General features: G+C 60.4%; 4 protein-coding genes across 7 annotated transcripts; 3 read left to right on the top strand and 1 right to left on the bottom strand.

The window, feature by feature from the left end:
• The first annotated feature begins 284 nt into the window (after positions 1-284).
• On the top strand, positions 285-5,863 carry TUSC2 (tumor suppressor 2, mitochondrial calcium regulator). Of its 2 annotated transcripts, XR_012653869.1 has the most exons (4): positions 286-646; positions 955-1,075; positions 2,709-2,912; positions 3,039-5,863. XR_012653869.1 is itself a non-coding variant. In XM_075053171.1 (3 exons), exons 1-3 carry the CDS (start codon positions 495-497, stop codon positions 2,772-2,774), a joined length of 339 nt encoding a protein of 112 aa, XP_074909272.1. In that variant the 5' UTR covers positions 285-494; the 3' UTR covers positions 2,775-5,863. The 2 variants fall into 2 exon arrangements, 1 of the variants encoding a protein (XP_074909272.1); XM_075053171.1 differs by having other exon boundaries at positions 285-646; positions 2,709-5,863.
• Positions 5,864-9,019: 3,156 nt separating this feature from the next.
• HYAL2 (hyaluronidase 2) lies at positions 9,020-11,839 on the top strand. The gene is made up of 3 exons (XM_075052935.1): positions 9,020-10,341; positions 11,007-11,096; positions 11,263-11,839. The coding sequence occupies exons 1-3, from the start codon at positions 9,397-9,399 to the stop codon at positions 11,659-11,661; spliced, it is 1,434 nt and encodes a 477-aa protein (XP_074909036.1). The 5' UTR covers positions 9,020-9,396; the 3' UTR covers positions 11,662-11,839.
• A 248-nt stretch (positions 11,840-12,087) lies between these two features.
• On the top strand, positions 12,088-14,951 carry HYAL1 (hyaluronidase 1). 3 transcript variants are annotated; one of them, XM_075053180.1, is made up of 4 exons: positions 12,088-12,511; positions 13,263-14,193; positions 14,321-14,410; positions 14,501-14,951. In XM_075053180.1, the coding sequence occupies exons 1-4, from the start codon at positions 12,225-12,227 to the stop codon at positions 14,816-14,818; spliced, it is 1,626 nt and encodes a 541-aa protein (XP_074909281.1). In that variant the 5' UTR covers positions 12,088-12,224; the 3' UTR covers positions 14,819-14,951. The 3 variants fall into 3 exon arrangements, with proteins under 3 accessions (XP_074909281.1, XP_074909280.1, XP_074909279.1); XM_075053179.1 differs by lacking the exon at positions 12,088-12,511 and adding an exon at positions 12,877-13,137; XM_075053178.1 differs by lacking the exon at positions 12,088-12,511 and having other exon boundaries at positions 12,877-14,193.
• A 506-nt stretch (positions 14,952-15,457) lies between these two features.
• On the bottom strand, positions 15,458-17,832 carry LOC142042914 (uncharacterized). Its single transcript, XM_075053488.1, has 2 exons — positions 16,650-17,832; positions 15,458-15,988 (listed from the first exon to the last, which is right to left on the bottom strand). The coding sequence occupies exons 1-2, from the start codon at positions 17,214-17,216 to the stop codon at positions 15,458-15,460; spliced, it is 1,098 nt and encodes a 365-aa protein (XP_074909589.1). The 5' UTR covers positions 17,217-17,832.
• Positions 17,833-22,599: the final 4,767 nt, after the last annotated feature.

Raw genomic sequence — 22,599 nt, 5'->3', positions numbered from 1 at the left:
GGGGCTGGCCCGGGGAGCGGGTGTCCCCGGGGGGAGTGAGCGTCCCTGGGGGAGCGGGTGTCCCCGGTGGGGGGAGCAGGGCGTTGAGCACCAATAAAGGCATCTTGGTGACGAGGCCTGGCCTGCGGCGTGTCCTTGGCGGGTGGGCTGGGGCGGGAGGGGACACGAAGAACCCCCGGTGCCGTCGGGCCGTGGGTGCCCGCCCGCACGTGGTGCGGGGCGGCGGCGGGACTCGAACCGGCGGCCCCTGCGTTGCCGCCGGTGCCAGGCGGGGAGGAGGGCGCGCCCCGCGCCGCTCTCACGTGACGCGGGCGCCTCATCCCTCCCGGGTCACGTGCGGGGGGTATCGCGGGCGCCGGAAGTGTCGCAGCGCGGCGGCGCACGTCGGGAGGGGCTCGGTCGCTGTCGCCGGGCGGCTCCGGGCCGCTTCCTCCCCCCCCCCCCCCCCCCCCGCCCCCGGGTCCCCCCCTCGCCCCGCTCCCGCCGCCGCCGCCATGGGCGCCAGCGGCTCCAAGTCGCGGGGATTGTGGCCCTTCGCCTCCCCGGCGGCGGGCGGCGGCGGCGCCGAGGGCCCCGGCGGGCAGCAGGCCCTGGCCCGGGCTCGGGCCGCGCGCGCCGCCACCCCCTTCGTCTTCACACGCCGCGGGTGAGAGGCCGGGGGAGGCGAGGAGGGGGGGGGGGGGCTCCGCTGCTGGCTCGGTCCAGGCCTGCCCGAGCACCGGCACCGGCGTGGCGGGCGGGGGCGGGGGGACGCAGGCCCTGGCCTTCCGCGGGGCGGCGGGGGGGACGAGAGGGCAGCCTCCGGCAGCGGCTGAGCCGGCAGCGGGTGGTCGTTGCAGCCCTCGCAGGGCTGGTGGTGCCGGCCTGTCCCAGCTCCGTCCTCTGCTCGGGGCGCAGGGAGCCGGCAGCGGTAGGCAGGCTCTTACCTAGCCAGCTCCCCTTTCCTCTCGGCAGCTCCATGTACTATGATGAGGACGGGGACCTCGCCCACGAGTTCTACGAGGAGACAATCGTTACCAAGAATGGGAGGAAGCGCGCCAAGCTGAAGAGGATCCACAAGAACCTGATACCTCAGGTAGCGCGGGGAGAAGGGTGGGGGAAAGTGAGTGCCAAAGCACCACGCTGACAGCTGAAGTCCTGGCTTTGCACGTGGGCCTTCTCCCTCGGCGCATCTTCTTGCCGGGAAGGCAAAGGCTTTCTGCTCTCCCTGCAGCATCACCCTCAGAGTCGTGGCTCCTGTGTGTCCTGGCTTACACCCGTGCCACCTAGTGAGGCTGTGGCAGGAGATGGAGAGCTGGTGACACCCTCCAGCCCCCCTTTCCAGAGAGAAGCAGTGCCCCAGCCCTTTATAGCTGCCAGGCTGGGGATGATAGCTCAGCTGGGTGTGTGCTGTGGGGCACAGAGTGCCAGGCAGCCATGCACAGCCGTGGTGTCCCATCGTTGACTACCTTCCCCAAGGTGTGGGGTGCTGCGCTTGCTCAGCTGGTGTCACATCACTGTGGAGGGCCGGGCCATGGCTTCGGGAGCAGCAGCCAAAGTCCGTCACCTGCTGACGCAAGTGCACATGTTTTCCCCGGCTGCTCAGTACTGATGGTGGTGTTGACAGCTATGCGTTTTGCACCTCACTTTGCAAAAGTCTCCTCTTAAAATAAGCAACCGGGGTGAAGCCAGGAAGGGGCTGGGACACCAGTTGAGGGTCTCGGTGCAGGAGAAGGATAGCCTGCATGTATGGAAGCTTCTGGGGGCATAAATGGAGAAAAGGGAGGATCAAACCAGGGCTGGAGAGAGACCCTGCAGGAGTCTTTCCAAAGTAAGCAGAAAGGCACGGCTCTAGCGAGCATCTGGAGCAAGCCATTGGTGCGCTCTGAGGGGTGAGCAGCCCTCCAGCAGGGTGGGACCCCTCTGGGCACCACACAGGCAGTTATGGGGGAGAAGGATTCGGCACTGCTCCACAGGCTGGCATTCTTGCAGAGGCAGGCTCAGGCTGTGGGACTGCCTCCTAACCCTCCTCGATGTGGGTTGAAACTCACTTGGTTGGAAAGTTCGTCTGAGCCGGAGAGAGCAGATACCGGCACTAAATAGCCCTTCGCTAGCCCAGGCTTTTTTCTGGCTCTGCGAGTACAGGCCCAGCCCCGAGCCCCGACTCCAGCCCCAGCCCCCCACCTGCCAGCGGGTCCTCCCAGTGCTGTAACAGGAGAAGGCTTGGACGGAGCATGGGAAAGGCGCCTGTGGCTGGCGTGGAGGGAGCGTGCATTCAGCAGCCTCCCCTCTGGATAGAAAGCTGCTTTTCTTGTGTGCCAGCTGCCCTGGCTGCTTTCTCTCTGAGAGCTCTTTTCATTCTTTTAAATCCCGTGAATGAAAGGTGCCGGATGAAAAGCCCAGACGGCCAATATCTGCCAGTCACGCACCAGCTGCTGCACGGGCAGTGCCTGGCAGAGCAGCTCCCTCCTTTCTCGCTCTGCTGAGCTCCAGACCCGCCATGTGTGGCAGCCAGCCGCGCCGCCCTCGGCTCTCCAGGGACAAGTTCGAAGGGCAAAGTGCTTTCGCTTTGCATGCCGCTGTTCAGGCGTACCTGGTGTCACTGTCACGGCGGCTTTATGGACTCCTGTTCCTCGAGGGCGTGGTGCCCTTTAGTACAGGGTTACTCATAGGGCTTGGGGTTGTTGTTTGGTGATCTCCTCCGCTCACCTCTCTGACTCTTCTTTCAGGGCATAGTGAAACTAGAGCACCCTCGCATTCACGTGGATTTCCCGGTGATCATCTGCGAGGTGTGAGTTACCAGACGTTGCTGCCCGCGGGCGGGAGGCCCTGCCCCACCGCTCCTAGCCTCACCAGGCGAGGCTGCGTCGTGTTCCCACCTGAGGAGGACTCTGGGCGCGCAGCGGGGACGGCGGCTCTCCCCTCGCCTGGAGGTGAGGCAGGACGGAGCAGGCTGGGCTAGGCTTGGCTACCGCTCCTCGCAGGAGATGGGTGACCTCGTGCAACGACTGCTTAAAAATATCCTCGCTTGAGTCAGAAGACTAAAATACCTTTTGTAGCCTCTAGCCGACGTTTGATGGGTAACTGGAACTGCAAACGAGCTGCTGTGTTTGAGCTGTTAAAGGGAGAGCGAGCCTGCACTTCTCGCCAGAGAAAATCCCCTGCTTCTCAGGTATGCGGCCCAGGGAGAGCCAGGACAAGGTAATGCGCTGCCCGGGGCCCTGAGGTCCCTCAGGCCCGGTGGTTAGATGGCCAGTGTTGCAGCGTGTCGCTTGACGTGGGTGTTATGTGATGCTCCCCTGGATGGGTCTGTTGATGGAGGATAAACGGGGCAGGCCGAGGGGTGGCCGGTCTCGAAGCACATCCGGCTGGCTGCTGCGCTCCTCTTGGGAAGGGGATGGAGATCAGATGCCTCTATCTTGGACCTCGGTCTCTTCCCCCTGTGCGTTTCCCTGCTTATGCTGGCTCTGGGGAGGTTGGCTTTGCTGCTGCCTGCAGTCTCTCTGCCCGCAGGAGATCTCTGCGGTCTGTGGCCGCTGCTGGCAGCAGCGAGGTCCCCAGCTCTGCAGCGGACTTGCCTCCCCCGTTAGCAAGCTGGCTCCCTCTGAGTGCCGTCCTTTGCCCACTGTGGGGTCAGGCTGCTGGGCAAGGCATCTCCTCGTAACGTCCTCGCCCCTGGTGCCGTCTTGAACGTACCTCCTGGTGGGGTGGGCCTGGACAGAGCCAAGCAGGAAGGAAATCATCTCTTTGCTCCCCGTCCCCCTAAAACAATCGATCGGTGTGCCTGCCCTGGCTTGGAAATCTCCCTGGCGATGTGAACTATGGTTCCTCCCGCGTCCCAGCTGGTGGCAGGAGGAGAGATGTGATGCACTTTAAAGGGAGGCTTTCTGCTCCGTCTTGGAAGGTCTTGCTCTTTTCTCCTCTTTCCTCCCGCTTGAGAAGGTTGAGGTTGCCTTGGCAGCACTAAAAAACCTCTCACCCCTGCGTGCGGGCCCTGGGGTGCCGAGCCAGCTGCTGCAGGGCCAGGGAAAGGCCTGACTCGTACCGCCCCTTGCCAGCGGTGGGAGCCACTGCCTCCCTGCTTGACTGCCCCCCGGGGCGGGCGGGCAGAGGAGGACTGGCCATGGGGCAGCAGGCACAGCTTTAAACTGGGTCAGAGCCTGCTCCCCGCAGCAGCCAGCTCGGCTTTCCTCCTCTTTCGTTCCAGAACTTACTTTCTAAGCACTTCAGACGTTTGCTACCTCGATTTTTAATTTAAGCTGCTGGCACTTGGCTGCCAGCCCTGTCAACATCTACGTTGGATGTATCCATCCCCTTGCCCGCTGAGAGCCGCCCGGGCGTGGGGCCACATTCTCGGCTTCAGGGAGATAACAGCGGCGTGGCTGTTGCCGTCTTCCTGTCACCACCTCTTCCCTCCGCGTCCCCCCTCTTCCCTCCGCGTCCCCCCACCCGCTGTTCCCATCAACAGGAGCGAGCACGAAGGGTGAAGCGGATGTTCTGGCTGCCACCGGGCAGGGAAGCGGGAGGGCAGGGCTCCGGCAGGGAGCCTGTCTACACTGTGATGCTGGGCGCTTCTTTTGACATCTTTTGTTCTCCTGCTTGCTTGAAAGAGTCTTGTCTTAAAACAATCCCCCACTGAAGTGTTTCTTATTTGCACCACCTGCTCTCGAGTTTCTCCCGGGCTGGATCTCCCTGGGAAGGGCGTCCCTCGGGCTCCACAGGAGAGCAGGAGCTGCTGCCCCCAGGAAGAGGAGAGAAAGCCATGGCCGGGCTGTCTGTGCCACCTTGCCCCGCTGCTGTCTGAGGGTGCGGGAAGCTGCACCGAACCCGCCTTGGGCACGGGGGGGAGGCGGAGGAGGAGCGGGGAGGGGGCCGGTGCCGTTTTCCTCCCCAACAGGGAGCCCCTCGCCTGGCTACCGGCCAAAAATCTGCTGACAAGGCAAGGCTGGAACCCCGGGGGGGGCAGAGACTGAGACCGGCTTAGCAAGGATGCTTTTGTCCTCCCTGACAGGCTGCCCACCCTTCCCCCAGGGTGTCAAACATGCTTCCCCCCAAAAAACACGCTTTCTCCCACCCCTTCCACCCCCCTCTGTGTCACCAGAGCGTCAGCGAACCTCCGCAGGCTGCCAACAAGCCGCGTCCTGCCCCACTTCTTCCCAGGCTGGTCCCCCAAGCAGCCAGCCCGCCGGGCCCCCTCCCCTCCCCTGGCCTCCAGCCCTCCTGCAGCAGCAGGACCTTGGGAGCACCTGGAGGGATCTTAAAAATGTGAAGGTCGCTGTAAATAGTATCTGTGTCCACTGTGGTGTTGGAGCAAGCAAAAAAAAAAAAGGAAAGTTTTCCTCTGAATTTTTTTTTTTTTTAAACGATTTCTGTGCGATGTCGTGCTTTCCCTTGTAGATGTATAGCTGAACCATACTCACTCACATTAGGCTCCTTGCTCCTCTAGCGTGCGGGTAGGACCCGTGGGTTTGGGAAATGTACACTATTTATGGTCCTTCCTCCCAGTGCATCTGTCCACTTTTGTTAAATTTCAATAAAATTATTTGTAGAGCCTGCAAGTCCAAGAGCTGTCTTACTGGAGAGGGCGGGTGAGCAAGCAGCTGTGTCCATGGGCAGACGAAGGAGATGCTGGAGAGCCGAGGAGAGGTGGGCTTTGCCGTCCCAGTCTGTTTGCCACTGGCACTTTGAGGCCCCTGTTTTTTCGGGAGGGGGGCGTTTGTGCACACGTGGCTGAACTGGTGGTGAAGGAGCCACGAGTCATGGCTGTTCCCAGGTGCTCCAATTTGGCACATGGTGCTGGCAGGAGTTGGTGGCTTTGTCAGGCTGTGACTGTGCTTGTAGCTGCTGTGACATCCTTTAACTAAAATGTGTTTGTATAAATATATTTAATTTTCTTGTTCAGCCCCAAAGCGTTGGAGCTCGGGCCCCTCTCCCCTCCCATGTGGGGAGGGAGGTCTGGAGGGATCCGGGAGGCAGTGAGGGACCGGGGCGTCCTGGGCAGCCCAGCCTCAAGCCGACCTCTTCCCATCCCTCTGCCCGATCCCTGCAGCGGGGGGCGGATCCGCTTGTCTGCTCCTTCATCGCCTGCCCTGCCAAATCAGTGCCTCATTAATCACCGGGGCCTGACGACTTTCTCGAACCCAGCATGACCCCGTGCCGGGATGCTGCCTGTCCCTCCGAGTGGTGCTGGCTGTCCATGGGGCGAGCGTGATCTCACTTTGTGCCCCGTGTCCTGCCCCCGGCAGCCCTGCAAATGTTTTCCTGCAGCCACCACCACCTCTCATCATTTCCTCCGCGCAAGCCGGCTCGGAAATGAGCTGCTGACGAAAGCTGTAATGAGAGAGTGGTGCGGCGTGTCCTGCCAGCACTCTGGCTTGCGGGGGACGAGGCGCTGGGACTTTTGCCCAGGGTCCCAACCCCAGGAGGGACAGATCATGGTGGTCTTTAGGGGGACTGGGTGGCTGCGCAGGGCGGTAGGTCTCGGCGAGGTTAATTAAACAAGGCGGTGGCTGTGGCTCGTCGGCCCCGCGAGCATCTCTGTGTCCACTGGGGTCACCCCAGTCCCCCTCCTGCTGCCCACGGGGCAGGGCTGTGCCTGCAGCCCCCGGCCCGGGGCAGAGGCAGGTGCCGACCTCCCCTCCTGGCCCCGCGGCTGCTCCATCCCCAAGCCGAGCTCCTCTCCCACCTTGCCCGGACCTGTCCGGCACGAGCGGATGTGACTCACGCCCCGTTATCCGGCATCCGTGAGGGATTCGTAGCCGCCCGCGTGGGGCAGCTCGCCTGCTCGGCTCACCCCGGCCACTGCCCACCTCCGCTGCCCTGCGCCCCTCTCCGCCCCCGTGCCTGCCTGGGAACAGTTTAAAATCTCGTCACGCTCAGCGGGGTGTAGACGGGAGAGGGGAGGTTGGATCTGTCCAGCTACCCCCTCCCAAGATCCAGGGTCTTCCCTGCGGGAAGGGAGGAGGGAAACCGAGGCAGGCGATGCCGAGCCCTCCTGAGGGGACGGCAGCGAGAAGCTGTGTTGGGTTGAGGACTTCCAGCCCTCCCGGCAGCGGAAAGCTGTGACCCCTTCGGCCACCCGGCTGCCGGCGGGTCTGGTTACCTTCGGCCCACAAGGCCGTGGAGGATGGAAAATTTTAGGCATTTCTGCTGCAGGCGAAGGGAGCCTGTTTACTACCCGGAGGGAAAGGGCAGCGCCCGCCAGCGCTGGGATTTCTTGGCTCCCCACAATCTCCGGAGGGTTTTGGCAGCCAACGCCCGGCCGGTGGCCGAACTTCCCTGCCCCTCTCCCGGCCGGTGCCTGGTGTTGCCCGCAGGCCGGGCTGAGCTGTGGGGTGCAGCTCGGATTCGGAGCGGCCAGCCCGGACGCTGTGCCCGTCCCCGGTGGTAACGTCACCCCCTTGACGGGAGCTTCGCCGTGAAAGCTGAGCCCCAAGAGGGTCCCACTAACGGGAGCCATCTGCGGGTGCCGGCGGCCCTGGGCTTGGCACCGCCGGCACCGAGGGCCGGCACCGAACAATGCCGGGCTCGGCGCTCCCACCCGCTCTCCGGGGAGCTGACGGGCGGCTGGGGAGCGCTTCCGCAGATTCAGCCCCGCTTCCTTCCCCCACCGGCCCCGGCACACCCTCACGCTCCGGCCCCGGTGCTTCCTCTGCGGGGGCACCCCGATGGCCCCCAGCCCGCCGGGGCCAGCCCTGGCCAGAGCGGGCAGGGGACGGGCAGGACGTGGGGACCACCACACGGCTGGTCCTTCAGCCCTGCCTGTCCCGCTGCCCACCCGGAGGAACCCGCCGGAGCCTCGGCGGTGCCCCGGGAAGGAAGCCCCCCACCTCCCCCAGCCCCGCTGCCCCTGTGGCCCCCTTGTGTGTCCCCCCGGGCAGGAAACCGGTGGGGCCGCGGCTGAGTCAGCAGCACTGATTCCCCCGGTCCCGCGCAGGACGTCCTGCCCGGGGGGGGACAAGGGGGCTGCACTGCCCAGGGGACAGCGCTGTTCTGGGGACACCGCTGTTCCGGGGTCACCACCGTTCCGGGGTCACCACCAGCCTGGGGTCACCACCATTTTGGGAACAAGGTGATCCTGGGGACACCATCCTGGGGTCACCGCTGTTCCGGGGTCACCACCAGCCTGGGGTCACCACCATTTTGGGGACAAGCTGATCCTGGGGTCACCACCGTTCCGGGGTCACCACCAGCCTGGGGTCACCACCATTTTGGGGACAAGCTGATCCTGGGGACACCATCCTGGGGTCACCACCAGCCTGGGGTCACCACCATTTTGGGGACAAGCTGATCCTGGGGACACCATCCTGGGGTCACCACCATTCCGGGGTCACCACCAGCCTGGGGTCACCACCATTTTGGGGACAAGCTGATCCTGGGGTCACCACCGTTCCGGGGTCACCACCAGCCTGGGGTCACCACCATTTTGGGGACAAGCTGATCCTGGGGTCACCACCGTTCCAGGGTCACCACCAGCCTGGGGTCACCACCATTTTGGGGACAAGCTGATCCTGGGGACACCAGCTTGGGGTCACCACCATTTTGGCGTGACCATGATCCTGGGGTCACCACCACCCTGCGAACACCACCGTTCTGGGGTCACCACCATTTTAGGGTCACCACCTTCCTGGGGTCACCACCGTTTTGGGGACACCCCCGCCCCCCCCGGCCCCGCCGAGCGCCGCAACCCCTCGCGCCCCGCCCCCCCCCCCGCGCCCCACGGCGCCCCCTGCCGGCACCCCGCGGCCCCGCCCCCTTCCGCCGCTCGTGGGGGGCGGGGCTTCCCCGGGCCGTACCAAGCGCGGCGGGGCGAGGGGGGGGGGGGTGACGCTCCTCGCCCGGTGCCGCGGCCCCACGGAGGTGTGTGTGCGTGTGGGGAGGGGTGGTCCGCCGGCGATCCTCTCCCCCGGGGCCCCGCCATGGTCCGCGCCGCCATCCCGGCGCGGGGCGGTGGGGGCGGGGCCGGGCGGGGCGGGGAGGCGGCGCCCCCCGCGGGTGGTGCGCGCCGGGGAGGTTTAAAGCGGGCGGCGGGGGGAGGCAGCGCCGGTGGGAGTCGGTGGCGGGGGATGGCGTGAGCCGCGGCCGGACCCGGCGGGGAGCGGAGGAGCGCGGAACGGGGCCGCGGGGGGGCCGCGCCCCGGCGCTTTGTGTGCCGGTCTCGGACAAAGGCGGCGGCGCCGGCACCCGCGGGAGCGGCGGGGAGTGAAGACCGGGACCGGGATTCGTGGGGGGGGCTCTGCCCGCACCTCCCCCGGGACCCCTCTGCCCCGGGCGGGGGGGTTGCGGGGAGGGGGCTCGGGGCGGGGTTTGCCTTGGGGAGGGGGTGCGGGCAGAGCCGCCCCCTGCCTGCACCCCCTGCCTGCCCCCCCCCCCGCTCCTGACCGCCCCCCGCTGCCCCCAGGCCCCCCGTCGGGCAGGATGCGCGGGGGCTGCGCGGCCGTGGCGGCTGTGCCCTGGCTGGCCCTGCTGGCCCTGGCCCGGCAGCCCCCCGAGAAGCCGTCGGCCGCCCCCCTGCTCACCCGCCGGCCCTTCCTGGTGGCCTGGAACGTGCCCACCCAGGACTGCAAGCCCCGCTTCCACGTGTCCCTCGACTTCAGCATCTTCGACCTGCAAGCGTCCCCCAACGAGGGCTTCGTGGGGCAGAACATCACCATCTTCTACAAGGAGCGCCTGGGGCTCTACCCCTACTACAACAGCCAGCGCGTGGCCGTCAACGGCGGCGTCCCCCAAAACAGCAGCCTGTCCGAGCACCTCGCCCGGCTCCACGACGGCATCAGCAAGTACATCCGCTCGCCCACCAAGGAGGGGCTGGCCATCATCGACTGGGAGGAGTGGCGGCCCATCTGGGCTCGCAACTGGAAGCCCAAGGACATCTACCGGGAGGTATCGCAGCAGCTGGTGTACCAGCGGCAGCCGACATACCAGCGGCAGCCCACCTGGTCCCGCGAGGAGGTGAACAAGCAGGCGGTGTTCGAGTTCGAGTCGGCCGCCCGGCAGTTCATGGTGCGCACGCTGCGTGTGGCCAAGAGCTTCCGACCCAAGCAGCTCTGGGGGTTCTACCTCTTCCCCGACTGCTACAACCATGACTACAGCAAGAACAAGGAGAGCTACACCGGGCAGTGCCCGGACGTGGAGAAGACGCGCAACGACCAGCTGGCGTGGCTCTGGAAGGAGAGCATGGCCCTCTACCCCTCCATCTACCTCGACCTGCTCCTGGCCTCCACCCCCAACAGCCGCAAGTTTGTGCGAGCGCGGGTGATGGAAGCCATGCGCATCTCGCAGCAGCACCATGATGGCTACTCTCTGCCCGTCTTTGTCTACACCCGGCCCACCTACATCCGCAAGCTGGACGTGCTCAGCCAGGTAGGGCTGCGCCACTAGGATGTCCTCGTCCCAAGCCCCGGGCGCCTGGGCAATGGGGTCAGCGGAGGTGGTCCCTCTGCCCGTGTCCCATCTCGCTCCCCTGGAACGGGGTGGCTCTGGAGGCTGGTGTCCACCCTCACGGTGCTACCGGCACCTTGTGGTTTGGTGGGGTGGGGAGCAGCACCCTTTGGTGCGGGGCTGGCCCCGTGACCAGGAGGTTTGCCCAGCCCTGCCTCTCTTCCTCCAAGGGGGGGGGTCACGGTGTGGGTACCCCCAGCTCAGCCCCTCTGTGGGTGGGTGATGGGGTGCCATGAACCACCCCTGTTATGGGTGAGATGTCTGGCAGTAGGACTCACACTAATGGTCACAATCACCAGGGAAGTACCTGGGAGGTGCTGAGGACTCCTGGCTCCCGGCAGCCAGGACTCTGGGCTGTGTGAGCCCATAGTCCCTGTGCTGTCCTGGCTCAGCCCCTGGGGAGGAGGAGGGCAGTGGTGGGGAGCCTTGTCCCCAAAGAGCTGGGACAGTCCCCTCTTCCCTGTGGCCTGGAGCAGAGATGGGGTCTTGCCTCCCTGACCCCACAGTGGGCTCTTCGGGGCACACCGTGCTGGGGGTGTGGGTGCTGTGTGGGGTCTGTGGGCACTAACTGGGCTCTGTCCCTGCAGCCGGACCTGATCTCCACCATTGGAGAGAGCGCGGCGCTGGGTGCAGCTGGGGCCATCTTCTGGGGTGACGCGGACTATACCAAAAACCGGGTAGGTTTGGGGTCAGCATGCTTTTGGGGAGGTAGATGATGGATGGAGAGTCACCAGCTCCTGGAGGGGGACCAGTGGCTCAAGGCTGGGGTGTCCTGTCCATCTGGGGTGCTTCTCTCCCTGGGATACCCCAACATGCCCCTGATCCCCCCCCCCCTTTACCCAGGACTCGTGCCAGATCATCAAGAACTACCTGGAGGGCGACCTGGGCCGTTACATTGTGAACGTCACGACAGCAGCGCAGCTTTGCAGCACGGTGCTGTGCCAGGGCCGGGGCCGCTGCCTGCGCCAGGACAGCACTGCCGACGTCTTCCTCCACCTCAACTCTACCAGCTTCCAGCTGCGGCACCGGGATGAAGACCACCCCCAGCACCCCCTCTTCTGGGCCGAGGGCCAGCTGTCCTCAGCTGACATCCTCTTCCTACGGACCCACTTCCACTGCCACTGCTACCAAGGTTGGCAGGGCAGCGGCTGCCAGGTGCCCGCTGGCCCCCGCAGCGATGCCCCTGACCCCCTGGCACCGCTGGGACTTGGGGTGCTGTTGCTGCTTGCAAGCTGGCACTAATCCCTCCCTGGACTGAGCTGGTCCCCCCGGCACCCCCTTTCTGTGGTGGTGGAGGGGACCTATTTAAGATATCCCTACCCTGCCTCTGAGGTAGCTCGTTTCGGGGGCTGCCCTTCACGGGGGGGGGGGGGGGAGGAAAAGCTGTGTGGCTGCCCCACCTCTGCCCTCCCTGCTGTGGGGCAGGTGGTCCCGATGGGGATGGGGGGGTTGGGGTGGGGGTGGCCCTCCTCTCTTATAAGGAGAGGGATGGGGGCAAGGGGGGCATGGGGGCAGGGAGTGGGTGCTGTGTGGTGCTAAGCCCCTGTGCGCTGCCCCATACCAAAGTGCTTTACCTCGAATAAAGCTGGGCAGAGTGCGAGTGGGGTGTGGGCTGATTTGGGGATGGGACGGGGTGGGGGGAGCCGCAGTACAGGTCCCCTAGGACCTAACCCTTCTCCCAGGCATAGCCTCCCCGGGGCGGGGGCACCGGGGGGGTGTGGGTGCGCTGCTCGGGGAAGGCACGGCGCGGGGAGGGGTCGGAGCTTCCCCCGCGGTGCCGCTGCCGCGCCGGTGGGAGCCGCGGGATGCGGCCGGGCCACCCACGTGGAGGCTGCCGCGGGACCGCCCCGGGCGCTCCTTGGCCACGCCTCTTGCCTTCAGACTCCGCCCAGGCCGAGCTCCGCCTCCGGGCTGCCAGCGGGCCGCTCCCGGCGTGGCCACACCCCCTGGGAGTGCCTCGGCCCCGCCCCGCCGTGCGTGGGCGGTGGGCACGGCAGGATCGGGGCGGCGGGGACGGACCCCCGCCCCCCCCCCCCGGGACCGGGACAGCGACAGCGGCGGGGGGACGCCGTCCTCTGCGCCGCGGCCGGGGGTGGGTACGGCCCTGCGGGGGCGGGGGACGCCCCTGTGCCACGAGTGTCCCCCAGCGGTGCCCTCGCGTGGCTCCTGTCGCCGTGCCACAGCGTCCCCGGCGCAGCCCGGCCCCGCCTTTGCCCGTGCCCTGCGCGGCCGCTCCCGGCTCTGCCCCGTCCTCGGGGCGCCCGTGGGCACGGCACGGCCCCCCGGTGCCGGGACGATCGACCCTGCGTGGCACAGCACCCCTTGGCCGCCGCGCGTGTCCCCGGACGGTGCCGTCCTGTGCCGCGACGGTGCCCTCCTGTGCCACCACCGTTCCCCGGGCTGCGTCCTGCCGGGTCCTGCCCCATGCCGTGGGCTTCCTCCCCGCAGTGCCCTTCTTCTGATGCTCCGCGCTTCCCCAGCGGCACCCGCCCGGCGCAGCCCACGTCCGTCACCGTGACCTTGGGCCCCCCGCCCCCGTCCGTGTCTGTTTGTCTTTCCAGTCCAGCTCATCGCCGGCCCAGTCACCGGGTGTTGACTTTGCGCATTCCTCCCCAGCCGGACCCGCCGCCGCCAGTCCCCGGCACGCTGCTGTCCCCGCTCCGGGGACGCCGTGCTGGGCTCCGGCTGCTGACAACTTTGGGGACTTCACGTGAGGAGGTGGGAGAGGTGACCCTGGGTGACTGGCACCGCTTGGGGACGGGGGCGTGGATTAATGCCAGCCCCAGCTTGGGCTGGGGATAAAAGCATTGAGGTCTCAGCCTGTCTCGGCTCTCCCCAAGCAGCTCCGGCACCCATCCTGCGCCTGCCGGCACAATGGCATCGGGGTGGTCCTGCTGGGTCCTCCTGCTGCTCCTGCCCGCCCTGGCTCACGCCGGGGGGCCCGGCCCCGTCCTTGTCAACCGCCCCTTCGTCACCGTCTGGAACATCCCTACCGAGCGCTGCGCCAAAAAGTACAATGTCACCCTCAACCTGGAGATCTTCGACGTGTTGGCCAACGACCAGCAGTCCTTCATCGGGCAGGACATCACCCTCTTCTACAGCAAGGAGCTGGGGCTCCTCCCCTACTACACATCTGAGGGGGTGCCAGTGAACGGCGGGCTCCCCCAAAATGCCAGCCTGCAGGCCCACCTCCACCAGGCCACCCGGGACATCGAGGTCACCCTGCCCAGCCCTGCCTACGGCGGGCTGGCCGTCATCGACTGGGAGAAGTGGCGCCCGCTGTGGATCCGCAACTGGGCCTCCATGGACATCTACCAGCAGAAGTCGGAGGAGCTGGTGCGGCAGCAGCACCCGGAGTGGCCCCCCAAGCTGGTGAAGGAGACGGCCAAGCAGCAGTTTGAGCAGAGTGCCCGCAACTTCATGGAGCAGACCCTGCGGCTGGGCGAGACCCTCCGTCCCAACGGCTACTGGGGTTTCTACGGCTTCCCCAACTGCTACAACAACAACTTCGACAGCCTGCCCTACACCGGGACGTGCCCGGCAGTGGAGCGGCAGAGGAACAAGGAGCTGTGGTGGCTCTGGGAGAGCAGCCGGGCGCTCTACCCCAGCATCTACCTACCCCCCTCCTTCAACGGCACCAACAAGGCGCTCGCCTACGTCCGGCACCGCGTGGCCGAGGCTTTTGCCGTCCAGCGTGGCGTCCTTGATGGCGGCATTCCTGTCCTGCCCTACTCCCAGATCACCTTCGACCACACCGTCGACTTTCTCTCCCAGGTGATGGGGACACGGGGACGGTGGGCACCTCTCAGGCTGACGGGTTGATGCTGGGGAGTCTTTAGCTCTGCTGGGGCAGCGCAGGGGCTTTGGGCACCGCTGACTTCTCCTCTCCCCTCGGGTGCAGGAGGACCTGATGAACACCATCGGGGAGAGCGCGGCTCAGGGCGCCGCTGGCATCATCCTCTGGGGCAGCCTCAACGACAGCATGTCCAAGGTGAGTGTGGCGGGTGGCACCGTGCCACCGCCCGCGGGGACCCCCCCTTCCCCGGCCGCGCAGGGCTGTGACACTGCTGTGTCATTGCAGGAGATGTGCCTGAGGCTGAAGGACTACGTGGACGGGCCCCTGGGCCACTACATCGTCAACGTGACGGCCAGCGCCGATCTGTGCAGCCAGAGCCTGTGCTCCGGCCAGGGCCGCTGCGTGCGTCGGGAGAACAAGCAGGGCTTCCTCCACCTCGACGCCTTACGCTTCACGATCGACTTGCAAGCCGGCAAGCCCTGGCTGGTGGCCCAGAGCGTGGAGTCTGGTGACGACGTCTCCCGGCTGGCCGAGGAGTTTAGCTGCCAGTGCTACGACAAGTGGCAGGGACCCCGCTGCGATACCCAGGGCTTCGCTGAGTGACACCCCTCTCCCCCCCCGCCCCCCCAGGGACACCGGGGTGGGCAAGGTGACGCCATCCTGTGCCCCAGCACCCTCAGTGTGGGGTTGGGAACCCAAACATGAGGCTGCTAATAAAACCGGTAGGCACCCGCAACCATGTCGTTGTCTTCTGCTGTGGCATCTTTTGGGGCAGGAGGGTCCCCCAGTGACACCGCCGGTGCCTCATGAAGCTGCCAAGGGCTATGCATCGGGCCAGGGGGTCTCAGAGTGTAACACTTCAAAGAAGCCAGAAAAAAAGAGGAACATTTATGGGAAAAGCTGCAGGACAGGACAAATGGGAAAGGTTTATTATTCCAACAGTTTATTACTCCAACAGTTTATTACCAACTCTTCTAAGCTCTGTTTCTTACTAAATCTATTAAGCTCTATCTCTTAAGAACGCTATTAATTAGACACCGTTGACTTATTACCAACTCTTCTAAGCTCTGTTTCTTACTAAATCTATTAAGCTCTATCTCTTAAGAATGCTATTAATTAGACACCATTGACTTATTACCAACTCTTCTAAGCTCTGTTTCTTACTAAATCTATTAAGCTCTATCTCTTAAGAACGCTATTAATTAGACACTGTTGACTTGCTGACGACTCTCTGTGTTCTCTCTAGAATGTGCAGCGCTGGGGTCCCGCGGCGCTGCCTGCATCTGCAAGGCTGGGGCTGCAGGTGCAGGTGGGGCAGTGGCGGACTCTGCGGCTTTGGCCGTGGGGTGGCCTTGGCTTCAGCAGAGCTGAGGCTGCTGCCAGCATGGGCAGTGCAAACCACGGAGCAGCGTGCTGGAAGCCACGTGGGGTTTGGCTGCCTGGTGGTGTTAGAAAGGCGGCGGCCAGAGAGGTGAACCTCTCGATGCCTGCTGCTCTGTCAGGCTCTGGAAGCCTGGGACCAGCTGCCGGTGGAGATGGATGGGCGCTGCTGAGGCCGGGAGGTGCTTCAGCCCGTCGCTTGGTGGGTGTGATCATCACGGGTGGAGACGCCTGCATGTCCCTTGCAGGCTGACCATCTGGGCTTGTGGAGGGGTGCCCTTCATCCACCTCTGGTGCATGCGGGGCTCTCCGTTTGAGGCCAGCTCCCCTCTTGCACTTTTCCAGCAGGTGGGGATGCTCTCTGTTAAAGGCGGGGTTGTAGTAGTAGAGTATCTGAAAACAAAAGCAAAGGAGAAGAGTTAGTTGCCACCTTCCCAAGGCTGGAAAACCCCCAGCTACAAGAAGTAAGACTTGGAGTTTCAGAAGACAAGCCTGGATACTGAGAGGGCCTCGGAGGGGTGTTTGGAAACTAAAGCTGAGGCGAAAACGTTATGTGATGGTTCTCTCCAGTCATCGCCACCCCTGTTTTTTTGCTACCGGGGAGCAGAGCGGTGTAGGATTTTCAAAAGCGTAAGAACTAGTATCGAAAGCCAAATGCCACTAGTTTTCAGCAACTGCAGTGTGGCTATGAGCAGGCAGGTAATACTGTGATCCTTAGATGTTGGCATTCAGCAGGTGCCACAGGAAGGTTTCGGATTTGGTACGGCAAGACAGGTAGCAAAGACATTAAAAGAAATGAGGTTATGCTGAGTCTGTCCTTGCATGTAACGGGTTCAAACTCAGTGGGTATAGCCCAACGGTATTTTATCTGCACTTCTCCGAGGCAGAAAGACTAACTCCAACCTTTCTGAAAACGGCCTGAGAAGGAAATGAAAAACAGACTGCTCGCTACCAACCCCATCGGCTCTATTGCGAGGCCCGATTTGATGTGAAGGCCCTTCCCTTCCCCAAGACTATTGTGCGTGTTAGTTGATGTGCAGAGCAACTGCTGTACCTGGCTGTGAGCAGAAGCTGCGTCTTCTTCTGCCAGGAATTCCGGCAGGGAAGCAGATCTTTCGAAAGCCCGTCGCACTTTGGTGAATCCGTAGAGGTTGAGCTGTCGAAGGAAGCTCTTCATCTTCTGCGTGGCAAAAACCCGCAGAGGTCTTTCCCTGCCCAGCACCTCCTCTTTGAAGAGTTTTTCACTGATGGCCACGCATTGTCCACCCTGACTCCACCAAATGGACCGAAACTCGTCGCTTTCCAGCATTTTCCAAAGCTTCTCCGGAAAGGAGAGGGATGAGAATTCATTGGCTTTGCCTGCTCCCTTGGTGGAAACAGGACGGACTCGTTTGGCCTCGTGTCCATCACCGCCAGGTTGGCCATCCCGCTCCTCCTTTATCGCTCGTCCGGCAGCATCACGGGGTTCTCTTCCCCCCTGTCCTGGAGGGCCAGGAGAAGTCATGTCTGGCAGCTGGCCCATCTCGTCCGGAGCAGAGATGGATGGTGTTTCTGCAGCAGGCAGCTCCCTTTTCATCTCTCTTGTCCCAGTGGGACTAAAGAAGTTTCCCTCACTGGCCATCGCCCTGGACAGCCAGGCCTTCTCCTGCCAGTCAGCAAGCAAAGGCCACCTGGCGCTGGCTGGCTCTGAGTGCCAGTGGAACACCCTGAGCTGTTGCTGTGACACCTGTGTTGCAGAGTGGTGACATCACCGTGTGACATCTCGGTGATGCTTGACAGTGGTGCCCTGGCAGAAGGGAGCAGCCAGAGGAGAAATGGCTGAAGAGCACTTGTTGCTTTTCCCTCCCAGAGCCACCAGTGGTGGGACTCCAGAGCGCAGAAGTCAATAAAGCTGCGTTGAAGGGCTGTAGGCAGCGAGAGGACCGTGCTGTGTGCGGTTGCGTCCAGGAGTGGGTCCGCAGGGAGGAGCGGGGAGGGCTGCAAGCCTTGGGCATCCCAGTGCCCCATTTGGGAAGCTTTCCAGCTGGGCACCTCTGACAGCTGCAGAAATGTCCTTATGTGGTGGTCTTTGTTGTCTTGTCACTGGATGGTGACTGTAAGGAAAATCATCCCAGCTGTCAAAGCCGCCTGAAGTTTGCATTCACCTAGACACCAAGAGCAGCAGCAAGTGTGTAGCCTCTGCCAGGCATGGGAGGAGGCAGCCCAAGACACAGGGAAAGCCTTGGGGAAAAGGAGGAGGATTCCTCCAGTCCTCCACTTTGTCTAGTGGCATTGCAATACAGAGCCAGAGCAGGACGACAGTTCTTTCTGAAGAGCAGAAAGAAAGGAGGGAGGGAGACTACTCCACAGGGACTTGCTATTTCTCTTCTCTCCTGGGGACAGGGTGGCTCCTGCCTGCTCCCTGGGCTAGTGCAATGCAGAAGCACTAAGTGTAACAGGTAGGAGATCTTGTATAGGTGACAAACTTGCATCAGGTTTGGCAACAAAACCCTATGTCGATGAAAACATTTCCAAACATCCATTTTTAAGATGGTCTCTCCAGAGCAGAAATGCCCTGGTTAGAATAACTTGGGGTTGTGAGCCCCCCCAGCACTTTTATGGAGTCCAGCAACATCCAGTTGTTTGATTTCTGCAGAGTTACTACACCTTACTCATTCATTTCTTTTTATTACATGAATAAGGATCTCAGAAGGTACCAATGGAGACATTAGACCTTTGGATTCTGCAGTCTCGGCTTTCAGAAACATGTACTGGGTTATTACCAAGTTGTTTTGGGTTTGTGTGGCGGTGTTTCAGTAGTGGGGGAGTGGGCTACAGGGGTGGCTCCTGTGAGAAGCTGCCAGAAGCTTCCCCGGCTCCAGGTCGGACCCGTCTCTGGCCCAGGCCGACCCAATCGGCGACGGTGGTAGCGCCTCTGGGAGAACGGATTTAGGAAGGGGAACCCCCAGTGAGCAGGGGGATTGGAATGTGAGAGGAACCCCTCTGCGGATACCGAGGTCGGTGAAGAAGGAGGGGGAGGAGGTGCGCCTGAGGAGGTGGATGCCCCCGCAGCCCATGGAGGGGAGCAGAGGCCGCCCAAGATGGCCGCCGCTCCATGGGAAAGCCCGCGCTGGAGCAGTCTGTGACTGAAGGAGTGCGGCCCATGGAAGGGACCCACGCTGGAGCAGTTCGTGAGGAACTGCAGCCTGTGGGAAGGACTCATGCTGGAGAAGTTCGTGGAGGACTGTCTTCCGTGGGAGGGACCCCACGCTGGAGCAGGGGAAGTGTGAGGAGTCCTGCCCCTGAGGAGGAAGGAGCGGCAGAGTCAAGGTGTGAGGAACTGACCATAACGCCCATTCCCTGTCCCCCTGCACTGCCAGGGGGGAGAAGGTAGAGAAAATTGGGAGTGGAGTTGAGCCTGGGAAGGAGGGAGGGGTGGGGGGAAGGTGTTCTAAGGTTTGGTTTTACTTCTCAGTATCCTTGTTTTGATTTGATCGGTAGTAAATTAAATTGATTTTGTTTCTTCCCCAAGTTGAGCCTGTCTTTTACCCATGACCATAATTGGTGAGTGATCCCTCCCTGTCCTTGTCTTGACCCGTGAGCTTTTCTTTACATTTTCTCCTCCTCATCCCACTGTGGGGTGCAGGGGGAGTGATAGAGAGGCTGCATGGTGCACTGCTGCTGGCTGGGCTTAAACCATGACACGCGTTCTTTGCCAAGCCGGCGGCCCCTGAAAAAATTAGTCATAATTGGATTTTGACACGGAAGGAAGTGTTTAATCTAATTCTTATAGAGATATCTTGGTAAATGTTGGGTGTAAATGTTGGAAACAATATTATCTTACTATTTTTTGTATGTGGAATGTGATGTAACTTAATGAATGCTCAAATGCGCTCCTCCCAAGCTACAGAGAATCTGGTATTTGCCATGTATTAAATGCTGAAATTGAAAGCAAAGTTCACCTTGCTATTCACACAAAGAAAATGACTGTGAATTTCAAGTCCTTTTTATGCCTGGAAGGTATCACAAATGTACACTTGGAGCTTTTAGTCATTTAATAGGCTTCAAGTGTTCAGCTTCTGAATATCTGGTGCATAGTTAGGGGCTCATTTGGGGTTCTGCTGGGCACAGAAATTTATGTTATCTCAATCCATTAACAGAACTAAGCATTGAAACGGGCATCAGGAAAGAGATGCTTCCTCTGGAGTTGCAGAAGGGTCTAACACTGTCAGAAGCTGCATAAGCACTGCAAGAAACCCTGCCTCTAGGTGCTGGCTTGCAGCTTGTCTTAAATAAAAGAGAGGCAGGAAACCTGGCCCAGCTCTTTTTCTTGTTGTTGAAATAATGCAAGCTTGGGCATGAACACAGTTTGTCACCTTCAAATAATATTTTTAAATGTGTAAGAGGATTTGTTTTATTCATCCTACTTATTGTAGCTATTCCTTAGTCCTTGCCTCTTACAGTATATCTAAAGACACCCAAGACACTGGATTTCATGTAATCTAGCTTGTCTTACTCCAGACTCCGGGGACTAGAGACTAGAAAGACACTGCACATTATGCCAACAGACAACTTAGAAGCATTGAACATCTGCTGGGTTGGGTTTTTTTCAGGTCTGAAAAACCACACTACGCCTTGTAAATGTGTAGTGCAGTGCAAATCCATCTGCAGCGCTGGAGCGAGCCCACGCTCGGCGGGAGCGTGCTGGAGAGGAGCCAAAGCAAGAGGTGCCAGCAGCAATCCAACAGCGGCCCCGGGCCTTTGTGTGGTTCACATTTCTGGCTGCTCTGTCTCTCTTGGGTGGAGTGTGCTTATGGTGCTGTCACGCCAGCTCCTGTTTTCTGTGCTCAGGATGACTGAGAGATCCGCTGTGCTCAGAGCTCGCTTGTCTGCTGCGTTACAGGTTTCACACAAAATTGATTTCCAGGCTTTTTCCACGTGTTGCTTCAAGAAATAAGGGCAGTCTGTCACTTAAAACTGTCCTTACATTGCCTAGTTTTTCATTTCAACAACTGAGTATTTCTTGTCCAGGGAGCTTAAGCCACATGTTATCTCCAAAAATAATTTATTGTAAGTACTTACTATGGTTAACTATCCCAAACAGAGAAAATTGAACTGCTGAGTGGTCTGAAATTAAAAAGATTATCTTACGATCTTGAATGAAGATGCTAATAGCGAGAAGCCTTTAAATGCTTCGATATGACAAGGTTATAAAGTAGTTTAGCTAAATTGCAAGGTGTGGATTGTCTTGCATAAAACAAATGGAAGAAAGCCCACCCAAACAATCTATAGGCTTTTCAGACACAAGCTGGAAATTAGAGGCCTGTTAATTAGCAAATAAGAAAAGCTCTTGTCTGCCTTGTTCCCTGACTAAAAGTGTCAAAATCAGTAAAGACAGAGAAACTTCCCACATTGTTAAAAGTCAGTTTAGTCAGACACTAAGATAAGAGACACCGTTTTCAAATTTGTCTTTGCATTAACAGCCAACCTATGGTTCAACGACCAAGAGGGGGGTGACCATATTTTGAGACCGCAGGGGTTGAGATGTCAGGCTCATGAAATAACTGCAAAACTCTCAGGGTGTGTGAGACCAACCTTAATCCAACACAAGGTCAGTACAAGACATGACAGTCAGAGGGGAGGCTGGACTCCACCAGATCATCAGCAAAGACGGCTGCTCCAGTTAGTGCTGAGGTATGGGGATGGGAGTCTGGGAATGGGGTTTGGTTGCTCTGTTTAGCTGCAATTACAGAAAGTAATCCACCTAACTACATTCGAGCCCTGCTCTGCTGTATCCAAGGTTTACAGGTGAGCAGCTCACCCAACCATAGCAGCTAAGAGGACTTGAAGAGAGGTTATCTCAGAGAAATACGAGGCGAGGAGGAGGCACAAAAACTGCCTCCAAGGACATTTGAATGTGTAAGCAGCTTGAGGTGCTACCCAGAGCAACAGAGGTTTCATTGGCTTTGAATAAAGCATACTGCCATATATGCCAATAGCATCACGGATGTGCACAAGGCTTCATTGCTTTCCTGTTAATTAATACTTTAAGTAATTTAAACTTGCAACTTCTTTTTCACATGCAGTGTCAAAGCTGACTTCTGATTACTGTTTCAAAAGTGAAATACCAGCCCCTACTGAAATCATTTCCAGAAGCTTGAATGTAAGACCCTGTACCCGAAACCCAGCTTAGTCTGTCAATTTTCGCCGACTCAGAGCAGCGCTGACTTGAACGCAAGATCTTCTACCTACCAGTTACCTAAAATGAAAGTGGCTCTTCCTTACAGTCTCTTTGTATTTGGGTTTTGTATTTGAAAATCACCCTCTTCTTACCTTTTCTCTTGCTCAGGTATTTCTAGGAAAAATCTGAAAAGATCCTATGGTCTTCAGGGGCCGCAGACTGCTGTTGCCCTGGATTTGACATACCTTGTTTCAGAGCAGTAGCAGGGATATCAGATGTTATTCGTCTGATTCAACAGATTGCAATTTCAGAAGTTACTTGGAAAAAAAAAAGTAAACCCCGAAGCACGGTTTGCAGGCTCTCAGCAAGTGTTTAAACATTCAGCACAAACAGCAGACCCTGCTTCAGGTTATATAAACAAAAATGACTCTGCATTTGGAAGCTTGTCCTACTTTGTTCCATAATTTTTTAAGTCTGCCAGCGATGGGGCTGGGCACCAGAACAGGACTTCTGCCACAAAAATGCGGGTGCAGGAGCAGCTCCTTTCTTGTGAGCGTTTCAAGCCTTACACAGGCAGTGCTGATATGCAGGTTGCAAGGGCTTCCACGCTTTCTGCCAGGGAAACGCGTGGTTTGTGTTTTCCACTGCAGTCAGGATTGTCAGAGGCAGAACACTCATGCTATTTGCAGCATCTCTGCTGCTCTGATTTGGCAGCAACTCCTCTCCTTGTTATTTTCCACCCTCGGATTTTAAAAACAGGCTAATCAGTGTCCTGTGCTGGCATTAATAAGTCATGAGGAGTGTTATCAACAGCCCGAGGGGGGTCAGAGTAAGGCCTTACGAA

Source organism: Buteo buteo, chromosome 21 (genome assembly GCF_964188355.1).
Source record: "Buteo buteo chromosome 21, bButBut1.hap1.1, whole genome shotgun sequence".
In the NCBI taxonomy this organism is placed as follows: domain Eukaryota; kingdom Metazoa; phylum Chordata; class Aves; order Accipitriformes; family Accipitridae; genus Buteo; species Buteo buteo.
The sequence above is the reverse complement of the archived record's forward strand: the minus strand, read 5'-3'. Positions and strand labels throughout refer to the sequence as shown.

Coding starts and splice junctions, on each gene's coding strand:
- TUSC2 (XM_075053171.1), top strand. CDS start 495: ATGGGCGCCAGCGGCTCCAAGTCGCGGGGATTGTGGCCCTTCGCCTCC. Junction 647..954: donor TTCGTCTTCACACGCCGCGG/GTGAGAGGCCGG, acceptor TCCTCTCGGCAG/CTCCATGTACTATGATGAGG. Junction 1,076..2,708: donor ACAAGAACCTGATACCTCAG/GTAGCGCGGGGA, acceptor CTCTTCTTTCAG/GGCATAGTGAAACTAGAGCA.
- HYAL2 (XM_075052935.1), top strand. CDS start 9,397: ATGCGCGGGGGCTGCGCGGCCGTGGCGGCTGTGCCCTGGCTGGCCCTG. Junction 10,342..11,006: donor AGCTGGACGTGCTCAGCCAG/GTAGGGCTGCGC, acceptor CTGTCCCTGCAG/CCGGACCTGATCTCCACCAT. Junction 11,097..11,262: donor CGGACTATACCAAAAACCGG/GTAGGTTTGGGG, acceptor CCCTTTACCCAG/GACTCGTGCCAGATCATCAA.
- HYAL1 (XM_075053180.1), top strand. CDS start 12,225: ATGCGGCCGGGCCACCCACGTGGAGGCTGCCGCGGGACCGCCCCGGGC. Junction 14,194..14,320: donor CCGTCGACTTTCTCTCCCAG/GTGATGGGGACA, acceptor CCTCGGGTGCAG/GAGGACCTGATGAACACCAT. Junction 14,411..14,500: donor TCAACGACAGCATGTCCAAG/GTGAGTGTGGCG, acceptor GTGTCATTGCAG/GAGATGTGCCTGAGGCTGAA.
- LOC142042914 (XM_075053488.1), bottom strand. CDS start 17,216: ATGGCCAGTGAGGGAAACTTCTTTAGTCCCACTGGGACAAGAGAGATG. Junction 15,989..16,649: donor CAGCTTCTGCTCACAGCCAG/GTACAGCAGTTG, acceptor TTTTGTTTTCAG/ATACTCTACTACTACAACCC.